Genomic DNA, 14877 nt, shown 5'->3' with positions numbered 1-14877 from the left:
TATATATATATATATATATATACTTCAAACAAATTTCAAACACGAGATGTATCACAAATTTATTTCAACACATATTTAAAAATGACTAAAAAATCAAACTATTACGAACAAATTTAACATTCTCTTGCACACTGTGAAAAAAAAGTATGGCCAATACTATCGGAATATGATAAATTTTACCGTGTTATTGCTTTACCGAGTTCAAAAAGGACTGTGAAGTGCTGTGGTGTTGAGTTTTGGTAAATTTAACAATAAAATATGGTATTAAAATGTATGATAAAATAAGGCAGCTTTAACATGATACCTGGAAGCATGGTATGGAAACTATTTTTTCGGTTAAATTTATTTTCAATTCAGTATTTTTTATTAAATGTGTGGTAACAAGAATTATAATTTTTGAAACCAGAATTTCCATTTAACTGTTACCATGTGAACGGAACAATTGCTAGATAAATAGTTCAAATTGCATATATTTTGGTTTATTAACCAAAATTATCATTTTTTTTTACTAGAAATGCCATTACAGGGCAGTGCTGTAATTTCACCAAATTCTTTTTCTCCTTGCAGGACAGCACGGAGAAAAAAAACTTTCTATCGCGCTGTTGCATCCTTTTTTTAAGCACGTTTATCAAAAGCAAACCATTAAACATATATTTGCTATGGTCGATCGGAAGATAAATAGAAAAATCCTTTCAAAACATGATTAAAAAAAAGCAAATATTTTAGTTATATTTATTTCAGATTCAACACTTTTACTAGATGTATATCGTAAAATTATTCTTCAGAGTTGATTCAAAAACTTCATGTATTTTATGTAGATATATATGCATTTTATAAAGACATACCAAAAGATAAATCGCACATGAAACACCTAAAAAATAGTCAAGCACAAACTAAATACTGTTTTGCACAATATGAAAAAAAAAATTAAAAAAGAAAAGCAAAATTATTATTTTTTTAAGCTTGCCGTTCCGTAAGATTGATTTCAACAATTTTTTAAGGCACACAGGGAACAAAATTTTAATAAAATTATCGCACTGTATGGTAATGATATTTCTTGTAAAAAATCATAATTCTGGTTAATAAAACCAAGACTTTAATTTGGTAATCTTTTCGTTTATATAGTATAAGGTTTATCAGATATTCTCTTGCTTTCAAAATTATTATATCTTATTACCACACATTTAGTAAAAAGTACAAAATTGAAAAGAAATTTAGCCGAATAATTGGTTTTTATGCTATGTTCTAAGGCAGTGTTCCCCAACCTTTTTGTCACCGCGGACCTGTCAACGTTTGATAATTTTGCCGCAGCCCGCTGGGGGAGGGGGACGTTGATTGTTTATATTTTAGATTATTTTGATTTATTAATTTTAATTTAATTGTATTTAAACACGTCTTCAAAATAAAATACAGTTACACTTAAGAAATAAATATTAAGTGACTTAACAATTTAACTTACTAGAACGTTAAATCAATGAGAACCCTGAATTTGTGTCTTTGCAATAAGACGGTTCCATCTGGGGGTAATCGGAGACAATGATACATTACAAATATTAAAAAAATTATGTCACTACCCTTTTTTAAAATAAATAAAATTTTAGTGGAGCGCAGATATTTCTAATTTGGGGTATAAACCTGCGAATTTAAATTCAGTTTCAATGGAATGGGCGGCCCGGTACCGTTTGATCCACGGACCGGTACCGGTCCACGGACCGGGGTTTGGGGAACACTACTCTAAGGTATCACGAAAAATTACAAAATTTTAACACATTACCCAACTTTTATCACATATTATAAAACCATATTTTATTGTAAATTTTACCATAATCCTTACCAAAGTACTTCGGTAAAAGCTACAGTGCACTTTGACGCTCCCATAGAAGCAGAAATATGGTAAATGTTACTGTATTCTGGTAATTTTAGCCACATATTTTTCCTCAGTGCATGTTGGAATAAGACTCTTATGCACAAACATAATACTTTTATAAGATATTTGGATAAAAAAATTCTATTCATAAATTTAATATTGTAGCAGCGAAAGAAAAAGAAGAAACTATTTCAATAGAAATTAAGGAAATATGTTAAGCACAATTTTTATATAGATTTAAAGGAGATAGAACATTAAATTGTTTTTAATGCGCGATACTAAAAATATTTTATGCAAAAAACGTCGGAAATGTTTATATAATCAAAAGTATTATTATCAAACTAAATTATGGAGTTATAATCATCTACAGAATTATCTTTAATAAATACTCACCATGCATTAAAATCAAAACAGTACTTAAAATCCAAATTATTTTGATATGTAGGTAAAAAAAAATTATAAATTTTTTTATAATTACTTCGTTAAAAATTTGAATGAATATAGAGTATGACAGGGGTGTTTTTTACAAACGCATTATACCTCTTATTACAATTTCAAACTTTTACAAGGAATATAATAAATTTTAAAGCATAAAGTAATTTTAATAATTGATAATAATCTGCTCTCAAGTTTATTTTTTGGTGTTTCTAAATGTTTTTTTTTTTTTTTTTTTTTTTGAGGGAAAGTTAATTGCTTACATTGATATTTTCTTACATAGTATAAAGGCCAAAAGTAAAAAAATTGAAACACTTAAATGAGAAATACACTACTATAAATCTTTACTCTTCAAGACCTTGACAGATACTAATTTAAAAAGAATGTCATACGCATGAAAATAAAAGTTAACATGAATGAAAGATAAAGTGTTGTGTAATAAGAAATGAAATAATAATAACCATTATACCTCTTATTATAATAACTATTATACCTCTTATTACAATTTCAAACTTTTACAAAGAATATAATAAATTTTAAAGCATAAAGTAATTTTAATAATTGATAATAATCTGCTCTCCCGTTTATAAATGTTTTTTTTTAAGGGAAAGTTAATTGCTTACATTGATATTTTCTTACGTAGTATAAAGGCCAAAAGTAAAAAAATTGAAACACTTAGACGAGAAATACACTATCATAAATCTTTACTCCTTTACAGATACTAATCCTTTAAAAAACCTTTACAGATACTAATTTAAAAAGAATGTCATACGCATGAAAATAAAAGTTAGTATGAATGAAAGATAAAGTGTTGTGTAATAAAAAATGAAATAATAACAATCACTATTTCCTTTGCCATATTCATACCGTTACGAATTCTACAGACTCTCGTTGAATAAACACTATCTTTAATAACTGTGCCTTCTGACCTCCAACAGTTCTCGGTCTCGCCAAGATGATACGGAGATTTAAGAGGATGAGCATTGAAAAGTCTCGTTTAACAATCACGGCACGTGCGAAAACTGTGTATATGAGGCTCTAAAACGCACCCTTAACCAGCTGCCCTGATTGGCTCGCATCTCCGGAGGTCAGAGAATTATCGCGCTTAGGAAAACAAATTTCGCCAAAAGACTTTGATAAATTAATTCATTTAAGCCAACAATCATTAGTGAAGATACAAATTGAAAAACGTGAGTTTTGCATTTGCAAGAACATGTTTTTTGCCAATGACAAACCTCACTTTCAGAGTAAGATCATTAAATGCATCTGAAAATGAAGATCAAGCTCTGAAGGTTTTGTAATAGCGGTGCGCTGAGATTGAAATCTAATGATTTCGGACTTTCGGACAAGCACGTCCGAGCAGTTAGGAAAAGACCGGATGCGATAATTTTTTTTTTCTTGGCAAAGAACTTGGCTTGGTTATTGTGTTATAAATTGTCTTTTGTAGAAAATGTGAGCAATTTACTAAATTATTGTTTTAACCTTTAAATAAGTGCTTTTTTTTGCATTACGTCGAATTATAAAATTCATACAAACAAAACAAATTGCTAAATCTCATTCCAATGAAGCTCAAAGCAGGATTGTAATTTTGCACCATTAATTTTTGAATGTGATATTATTTTTTAAAACATTACGAGAACGTTATTATATCTGATGTTTAAATTTTGATGCAAGCATATATTTTTTAAAACTTATTAAATTATTACACTTCTGAATTACCTAAAATTTGCTAACAGAAATTCTTAAAAAGTAAACTTTAACATTTATTGATTTATTTAATAAAACCTTTAATGTGTTTCATAAGTTAGAATACAAGACAATTTGGATTGAAAGAAAATCATTCCATTTCAATGTTATTTAACCGCCATGTTATTAAACTGTCATATTACATTAAATTTTTATTTATTTATTTAAAAAAAAAAGAATGTATTTGTGAAACTTTTTCCTTATGTGACACAACGCCCCTTTTTCAAAGCGTTTATTTTAGATAAGATCTACTGCAAACGCATTTAATGCAAATAATAACTTCTGCATTGACAAATGCATATTATCATAATTGTATGATGATATATTGAAATTGTGAGAAATTTACTAATAAACTTTTCATTGATATCGAAAGGGTTTTAAATTAGTTTATTCCTAGAACTAATGCTACTACTGTAACTAAAATAGTTAAAGTTTATAATAAAGCAAGCCAATTGCGTAGATATTTAAAATACTTTCCATTACTATTAAATTCTTCATACTTTTAAGCCTTGATTGAAAGACTTTTGAAGGTAAAAAGTAAAAAAAAACTTTAATAATTATAAATGAATTTCTTTTGTTTGTATTATATATTATTATTTTGTTTGTATTATATATATATATTATTAATTCAGTTTAACACGAAAAATAATTATATTAATATAAAACGGAACTAAAAATTATTAAAAGTCACAAAAAATCTTTCACCAAATCTTACGCAAAAAAATTATATTAAAAACTATAAAATAACAAAAATGTAAAATTGTTGTTTTTAAATTATAATCTATCATGCTTTATAAATAAATATAATAATATAATATAATAAATTCTTTCATTCATGAAGTATGATATTTCATGAACTTATTGTTGTTGATGTAACACCCACATTTTCTTTAGTTTCTTTTGAAAAATGTATGAATAGTTACTAATATCTAGGAGTTATCCAGCTATTCGCATTATAAGTAACTTTAAAATTATTGAAACATTTTTTTAAATTTAATTGTATTAGAAATAACTATTAAGAGAAAACCATTAACTTTTAGAAAATTGTAATTATTTAGTTATTACTAATCGATTGCTCAAATAATAATGTTTAGTTATATAATTGATTTTGAAAAATGAATAATTGGTATTGAATAGATTAATCAAAATCATTGAATTTTCTACTTTCTTCATTGAATTTTCTACTTTCTTTTTCTACTTCGACACATCAAGAATAAGAAATATCTTATTAAAAACTTAAAACTAATACATTTAAAGGTGGAAAATTAAATAATATCCTTTACTTAAAAATTGATATTTTTGTAACAATTGTTTATCACAAACTAAAATGATTGTGCTATTATCAAGAATAATGTGCAAACAATTAAAATTATTCTATATTTCCAAAAATAATAAAAATATTAAGAACTGTAATAAGTTGATTTTATGTTAAATGCGACTTTTTTCACGAAAAAAGTAAAAATACGCTATTTTATTTTGATTCATTAATATGCAAAAACATGAACCAAGCAAAAAAAAAAAAAAAAATGTCCTGATGATCCCAATATCCTAAAAGTATCCTATATGAACAAAGAAAGATATCCTAAGAATTTACCGAAATATAAAACAAATTTTATTTTAAATAGTGCTAATAATTTTTGAATCTAAAGTTAGAATTCATTTGAAACAGTCTTTAAAAACTGAAATACATCTGGCTCAAAAATTATCATTTAAAACTTATGAATGTCTCATACTTCATAATAAATTATAAGATTAATTCGCATTTATGACTATAATGTATGACAAAATATTTTGCATTTTAATACAAACAAGGATTAAAAAATATTTATTACAATTATGTAATTATCATAAGTTGTTTAGATTTTTACACAATAAGTTGTTTGAATTAAGTTGTTTGATTTCTCTCCTGAAAGTATACTCATTAATACAGACATAATTTTTAATAAATTAATTTAGTTATAGCTATAAACAAAATTTGTAACAAATTTGCCAGCTGCCTCAATCGTAAGTGAAAATAAAAAATTGTAAGAGAAAATAATTTTCTTAGAGTAGTTAAATTTGGGAGTTTTTTACTAAGAAAATTACAAAAAAATTTAAATATTTAATTAATTGAATTATCTTTTTACATTTTGTAAAAAAAAATATTTCAAAGTTTATCAACATAATTGGCTAAATTCATATGAAAATGAAAACTTTGTAACAATCACTTTAGAATACAAACGAATAAACTATTTGCTTTAAAAAAATCTCAAACTAACTATGTCAGTAACAAAGAAGAAAAAAAAAGCTTTTAAAATAAAATATTAAAGTTCCACAAACTAAATTTAATAATTATTTGTTTATCTAAAATAAATTTGTATAAAAATGATTTTTATAACTATCATTTTAAAATAAAAAGCAATAAACTATTTGCTTTTAAATTCTCCAGCAAACTATATTAATAACTAAAAAATAAATTTTGAAATAATATTTTAAAGTTCTGCTGTCACAATAAACTTAATTTATCTAAAAAAAAAACTTTTCTAAAGATGAATTGTACAATGTTACTATCGCTTTAGAATACAAAAGAATAAACGATTTTATTTTCAAAAAAAAATCCGCAAACTATTTTAATAACTAAAAAATAATTTTCGGTATCACGGTTACAGACTGCAAAATCCAATAAAGCATTTGATAGTTCAATTATAACCGGCCACCTCCGTCTCATGGCTGACCGCCGGAAAGTCCATTCTTCGCGGCCAATGGAAGGCACGTTTCGGTAAAGCAGCTGAAAATCATTGATTTCGATACATCTAAGAATGTATGGATCTTAAACACGCGATACAGCTCTATGTTTGTTTGATATACTTATTATTTAAGATTCCTTTCAAAAGTCAATCGATTGAGATCTTTATTTCTCCTTTCATCGATTCATTGAGAAAATAAAAAATCGATTTGTTATGTACCAGTTTAGTTGATTATTTGAATTACATTTATTTAAGTTATTCCTTTAATGATGATCAGTTAAATTTAAATTTTTCAATTAAAATTTATTTCATTAGATTAAATATGTTATTATGTTTTAATTTATCATTTAAACGTATTAAGGATTTAGAACATGAGACCTTGTTTTTACAGCATATTTTTATGATATCAGGTAATAATATAAAACTCAATTTTTTTCAAAACAATTAATTCGGATGTTTAAACTTACTATTTCTTATGTTAATGTATTAAAAAGACCTATATTCATAATTTCAAAAAATCTAAACAAATTAACTTTCAGTTATCGCTATGTAAAAACGTCCAGGAAAATTCATGAATTTTTTTTACAAAATACGTTCAAATTAATTTTGAACTAATGTTCTGTGAGAATGTATAAGAATTCACAAGTTTAAAAACATGCGTACAAATTAGTATCCATTGTGTACATTAAGAAAAAAAGTATGGTAGAAACTATTGGAATATGGTAAAATGGACTGTATTTGTGATTCTACGGGAACACTAAAGAGCTCGGTAATTTTTACCGAGGCTCTTTGGCGACGATTTTGGTAAAATTAACAAATAAATATAATTTTATAATATGTGATAAGACTTGGTAAATGTGGTAAAATTTGGTAATTTTATCATGATGCTTTAGAGCAAGGCAGAAAAACCATACATTCGATTAAATTTACTTTTAGTTTCATATTTCTTACTAAATACGTGGTAATAAAAACTACAATTTTGACAACCAAAATTTCCTGTAAACCGTTGCCATATGAACAGAGAAATTTCTAAATGAATTATCATAATGCCGTATATTTTGGTTTTTATTGAATTTTTCTCCGTATAAGAATTTATGGAAATAAGTCAACATTCATGTTTTTTTAGAAAATTTTATTTATTTTTAAACATAGTTATAATATATTTTTAATTGTTATTGTCATTCACATGCTATCACTGCAAAATAATTTATAAAAATAAATGCAATAAATTATTTTAACACAGCATTTTTTTTTATTCGAAAAGAAATGCATAAAATTAAAAATATTTGGGATCTTTTCTTCTTTAAATCCGACATATTTTAATGAAATAAGTCATAATAAGGGATGGTTAATGTTCCTTTTTTACACTATAGCAAGTGAAAAATTTTGAAAATTCATTTCAATATGTTTCTTGCAAAAAATTTTAAACTTTTATTTATCTTATCGTTTTAAAATTAAAGAAAAAGTATTAAACTAATCTTCAATTGTAAGAAAATTGCTCTAATTCTAAGAAATTATTCCATATTCTATATACATTTCATATACATTTAATAGATTTTCAAATCAAAGTTTGCATTATTTTATTTCATTGAACCGTAATTACAATATTATAAACAAAAGTATAGGTACCAATTAGAAAGCAGAAATTTTTTGTTAGTATACTATGCAAATTCTTAGTAAAATTATGCATAGAAACATGTTTTGTGCACTGAGAAAAAAAAGTATGGACAAAACAACCAAAATATGTTAAAATTTACCTATGGGAACGTCTAAAACTCAATAATTTTTACCGAAACGCTTTGGTAAAGATTTTGGTAAATTTAGCAATAAAATACGATTTTTTAATCTATGACGAAATTCGGTATTATTTTATGTTACTTAATTGGAGCTTGACATAAAAACCATTTCAGTAACTATACTTAAATTGTTTTAGGAGATGAAATTGCAAGTGACTAAAAAACTTTCAATGAATTCTGCATTAAAAAAAATATTCTAAGAATTCCAAATTTTTATTGATGAAAAGAATTATAGAAAATGTTGAAATATATCTGGTTAATTGTTAAGTTTCCAAATTACAATTCGAAAATCAGAAATCAATAAGTTAAACAAGTGCAATATCTATGAAAATTGCAACAAAAACTACAATTACTAGTTTTAAAAACTTTATAGGACGCAATGCACATTGTTTCCTGTAAATATAATTATAAAAAAACATGTTTTATATTGATTATTTTAATTTCAGTACATTTTAAGTACCCAGCACAAAACATATGCTTAGTTATAAATTAAATTTAAAATTTAATTATTCAAAGTGTTTATTTAATATCATTTAAGCTATAACTTTAAACTTTTAGAAAGTACGATTTAAAAATAGTACTACCATTGTGATTTAATTGTATGTCCAGTTTGTTTGTATCAAAATAGAGCTTTTTCAAATTAAATGCCTTTAAGTTCGTTTATTCTGTTGCTTTTAGAGATCATTTAGTAAACGATTTAATATAGACAATTAGTATAGAACTATATAATATAGAACTAGAATTAAGGGTAATTAGGGCTATACTGTTTTTTAACTAGGGAACTTTTATTTAAATCAACAATTCTTGAGGAATAGTTTCCTCAAATTTCTGGGATAATTGACATCTAAGTTCTGTTTGAATAAAAAATAAATGCCTTATTATTTGTTTCATTCTCCCAATTTTTATTAAAATTTGTATACTATGTTATTTATTTCACTTTCCCAGCATTGACTTTTAAAAAAACTCCCTATTTCAAAAATTAAGCAGGAAAAAAATGTCTTCATTCCTAAAAATTGAAAAAATTTTTAGATATTGATAATATTTTTTAGTTCTCTGAAGAAAAAACTCAAATCCCTTGGTAAATTTTCTTAAAACTTATTTAAGGTAACTTAGCAGTATTTCGCAGTTAAAATTACAAAGTTATTATAATTTAATAGATTACGGTTAAACATAAAAAGTTGACACTCAAACTTGTCAATCCTTCTAGTTAAAAACATCTCTAGCAATTTCTTAATGCAGTTTTGTTAATTATTTTTTTCATCAATACTTTAAGTTTCTTCACGACTGTGTCTTAGATAATATTAGAATTTAATTAATGAGTCTGAAAAAGGCTGTTTGTGGAAAATTTTGACGTGTTCTTTACATCAAGAAATTAGTCGCTTTAAAAAAATGCTGCTCAAAAATTGAGTGATTGGGGGAAAAAATGACAACTGCCCGACATCTATACGACCCATCATTTGTTCTTTATATGCGATTGCTGTGAAAACTTTAACAGTTCTCAAAAACTAATCAAGATACAAATATAAAGTGGGAATTCGAGATTATGAAACTGCTATACACTGTAAAAAATTCCGGATGAAATCTTGGTGAAAGGTAACAGGACTCAGATTGATAGTACGTTTTACCGTAAAACCATTTTTGCAGTACAAGTTTTTTACAGTAATATTTTCTGTAAAAATCACTGTAATTAAATAATACTGCAAAAATTACGGTATAAAATATGGCAAAAATGGATTTTATCAATGATGCACCTGGAGTGCAAGTACTTTTTATTGTAATTTGATCCAGAATTTGTTACAGTGCAGTTTTTGAGTTTCTTTGAAATATTAAGATGGCAACTGAAAATAAAGATGGGGGATTAAATAACACGCTTTTTCTTAAAAAAAGTGTTCTTGACATTACTGATATAAGAAGGTTACTCGCCTAAAACCCATTTTCAATTGAAATATGTTGGTTTTCTATTCAATACTGCCTTATAAAACAATTACGCTATAGGTTATTTGATGTTTTAAAATTATATTAAACGTAAAAATGAACAGAAATAAATGTAAGTACATATTTTTACTAAACTTTCAACTTAAAACTACCAGTTGCGTTAAATTAAATCGGTAGTAATCAATTAAATGAGCACAACTAAAGTTTAAATATATGACAACGCAGTTTTTCGATGTCATATAGTGGTTTAATAACTACTGTTTCTATTTTATATTTAATCGGTGATTATCATTAATTTAAACTGATTAATCATTCTCCATAAAACAGCATTTATTGTCAAAAAAAATGCCAGTTATAACTCATCGAAAGAAATTGTGTAAATGAAAGGAAATTGAGAGCAAAATCTTATCACGAACTTATTTAAGACATGTAAAGACAGTCTTAAAACCGACTACGTGGATGGAATATAAATTAACTAAAGCTTTAAAAAGAGCAGCTGCTTCTTTTAAGCAAATGATTAACAGATTTAGAGGAATTATCCGCATTGAGGGTTTGAAAATACTAATTTATGAAGCAAGTATTAATTTTAAACAAACATAACTCGGCATGAATTTTAATATGCATTTCTGATGGAAGTTTACAAGCCTTTAAACCTTTTTATATGAACTCAACAACGTTTTAAACAAAAAAATATTGTGTTTTTTTTTGGTTAATACCTAATAAATAGTCTTTTTAATTCTTAAGAGATATTTTTTAACTTGCATGTAACAGTAATTTAGTTCTCCTCTTAAATAACTGTTACTTAAACCTTAAAGGATTTTTTTTACTGTGCATTAACAATTAATTAAATCGCCTCTTCAATATTTTTTTCTTGTGCGTATTCTAGAGTACATTAACAATTACTTCAATATCCTCCCAGTTAACTGATAGTTATTTCTAGTACGCATTAACAACTATTTAATTCTCTTTCGATTTACAGTCAATTTAATTCCTAAGGAATATTTTTTTCATTTGCATTTAACAGTTATTTCATTTTCTTCCTAATAAGCAGTTATTTTATTCTTAAGGAATATTTTTAATGTGGATTAAAATTTTTAATTTCCCCTCCTGATTCTTAAGGAATTCTCTCAGTTGAATTAACAATTGTTTATTTCTCTTCCTTTATTGAATTTCTGTGGTATATTTTTTGTGTGCATTGACAATTATTTAATTTTCTTTCTAAGTAACAGTAAATTCCATTATTAAGGGATATTTTTTAACTTGAATGTTACAGTTATTTAATTCTCCTCCTAACGGACAGTTATTTAATTCTTATGGGATATTTTTAATGTGCCTTAACCTTTCTTTAATTAAGAGATATTTTTAATGAGCATTAATGTTTCTTTAATAAAGATATATTTTAATGGGCATTAACCATTTTTTAATTAAGGGATATATTTAGCGTGCAATAGTAGCTATTAAAATGTTAGGGATCATTTTTAATGTGAATTAAACTTTTTTCAATTCTTCTCCTACTTAAAATTTCTATAATTCTTAAGGAATGCTCTTAATGCGAATCAACAATTACTTTACTTTTTGATTGAATTTGCATGGTAGATTTTTTAATGAGCATTAGCAATTTTTTAAATACTCTCCTAGTTAGTAGTTATTGAATTTTTAAGGAATATTTTCAGTGTGCATTAGCAACTTTTTAATTCTCCTTCTAAAAAAGAGTAAATTTATTTCATGTATTTTTTATGAGGAAAAACAGCAATTAAACTCTCCTAATTAACTGTTATTTAGTTTTTAAAAAAGTATTTTTCAATGCACACTAACAGTACAGAAGAAGTGATTTCAACTCTGGAAATTATACTGAATAAATTTAAATTTTATGTTTTTAAATTTAAAAAAAAATTACCTACTTAGAGAAGTAAGAAGAGCTAGAATTTGTCTATTTAATTGTCTATTGAATCCAAAATCTATTTTATTGTTTATTCAGCTATAATGATTTTTAAAAACACACTGTGCTTTAAGTTTAAATCTTTATTAAATTATTTACTAGTAGTTCAATTACATGAGCTCCTCTAGTGAAAAAAGAAAATAAATTAATATTGATTTTTTTTTATAAGTTTGTCCTTAAGCTCTTCAGAAAAGTTATAAATAGTAATCATTTTATAAATTTAGTTCTCTTTTACATGAACAGCATTCCAAAATAGGCGAGGAGAATACATCCATCTCTGCCTAAAAATATTAAATTATTGTTTTTCTTGTTCTAAAACATAAAATTTAAGACCATTTGACTTTTATTCTACCTAGTAGCTATCCAAAATTAATTTATTTTAATTAAAAACCACTCAGCTTATATTCCTCACAGAATCTATATTTAAAAATAAATAAATAAATAATTTTAAAAAATCTAATATTTTATATTTAATTGAAAACATAAATTTTTCAATCTGGTTTGCATGCATAAATAAACTAATACTTAAAAAAAATCATCTAATTCATACAAAACCCGTTTAAAATAATTAATCTTATAAATAATCTAGTCTAATGTGTATTACTGTATAAATATTATTCTAATGTAAAATTTCATATGTGATCGAAATGACGAGTTTTTCCCCGATATTTTAAATTGATTAACTTTTAAACATAAAAATAGCATGCTAAAGAATAACATAAAAGCATAAGTTACAATGTTAACAGCTGTTTTCAAGAAGCATTGTTGACAGTTTCGAATTAAAGAATACAAAAAAAAAAAAAAAAAAAAAAAAAAAAAAAAAAAAAAAAAANAAAAAAAAAAAAAAAAGGATTGTTATCGCTTTAAGAATTGATGATAATTTTAATCCTAGAATCAATATAGCAATCGTCATCTAATGTAATAATATTTTATCTTGTTTCATAATCTTATATTATTTATAACAATAATAAGTTCAATGTATCATTTTAATAATCACTCTTTCTTTAGTGTGAAATTCCAAAAAAATGTAGCAAGCTTCTCATGAAATGAAGACATAATTTTAATCAATTGATTTATTAGAAAATAATAATAAATTCAATTTTTTATATTCATTAACGATTTCGATCTTTCTTTAAAGTAAAATTCCAAGATATTGAAGAATATTAATATTGAAATTCCAAGATGTTGATATAAATAATAGTAATAAATTTTGCTGGAAATACAGAGAATTATGTTTGCTTAAATTAACAACCTTGCAAATTTTAAATTATTCTGAGAAATGCACAAAGTTTTTGAAAATTCATTTTAACTTAAATAAAAGAAATGGCGTATGATTTGGATTTTAAGTCATTTTGCATAAATTAAATTTGAAACAGATTTATTTTTACCATACCGCAAATTATTCAAGAGAAAACGCTTATTGACAATATAGATTAAAAAAATTTTTTCTTCTAAATATTCTCTATTTAGTACTGTTATTCCCGCTACTGTAAAATATGTTTCAAAAACATGTTTTATGGAATTTAAAGAATATTCCTGGAACATACTAAAACTTCACTTTAGTAGCTTATCGTTATAAATTCTATAGATATATTTAACAAAAATCTCTTACAGAAAAATTCCTCAATTTTATCACAATACAATTTTTTTCATAATTTACTTTTATTTATTTTACCTTTTTGTATTGTATTAAAATGATTAAATAAATAAAAAATAGTCTACCTTTTGCTATTTCGTCTTCTTCTTTTGGTAGCGTACATAGTACTCAGGTGGTTCATGATGCACAGGGGCGGCCTCTCCAACGGGCTGCACATTAAAGTAAGGGGCGGCCCCCAGGCCCAAGCCTAGCCGCCGCCGCTTTACGACACTCCGGCCACCATAGGCCCCAGCATAAACAAAACCATCACCTTGTGTCACAATTAATCCTTTATAGATAATGTGAAATTAGACGCAAAAAGAAACAAATCCAAAAAAATCACAACAAAAAAATTGATGGGGCTTTTCCCAGGGCGTTTATTTACACAAATTCCCCTCTCAGGGCGCACATCACATAGTTCCTATTCTGTGGACAGCAAACTCTAAACTGACATGCTACTGCGCGGAGTTCTCTTCATTTTCGTTCGAAAATGGGGGGTCATATGCTGGCCCTCCCCCTGCACGGCGGTCTCTCTCTTTCTCCCCATAATATCTCAAACAAATCTTGATTGATAGGTTATCTCTGTGACCGAGTCCCAGCGCCGCTACAACCACGCCCACCCGGTGACATGCAGCCAATGGGAGGGGGGATGACGTCAGACAGTTTTGGCACAGGTGAGTGTTTCTGGCGGCGAAGAGATGTAGCCAAAAGGAGAAACTCTCAGATGATGAGGAGGATTTTGGTCTTTTTCCTCTTCTGTGATGTTTGATGTTCTGGATAATATCACTTCTGATGTT

General features: G+C 25.9%; 1 protein-coding gene across 1 annotated transcript in view; it reads right to left on the bottom strand.

Moving 5' to 3' along the window:
- LOC107457394 (aryl hydrocarbon receptor) overlaps positions 1-14626 on the bottom strand; it is a 168307-nt gene extending 153681 nt beyond the window's left edge. The window contains exon 1 of the mRNA XM_043045862.2: positions 14167-14626. Within this exon, the coding sequence (XP_042901796.2) occupies positions 14167-14258 (92 nt within the window). The 5' untranslated portion in view covers positions 14259-14626. The remainder of the gene's footprint in view (positions 1-14166) is intronic.
- Positions 14627-14877: the final 251 nt, after the last annotated feature.

This window comes from Parasteatoda tepidariorum, chromosome 10 (assembly GCF_043381705.1).
Source record: "Parasteatoda tepidariorum isolate YZ-2023 chromosome 10, CAS_Ptep_4.0, whole genome shotgun sequence".
Classification (NCBI taxonomy): Eukaryota; Metazoa; Arthropoda; class Arachnida; order Araneae; family Theridiidae; genus Parasteatoda; species Parasteatoda tepidariorum.
Note: the sequence above shows the minus strand (reverse complement) of the source record. Positions and strands in the feature narration are given on the sequence as shown.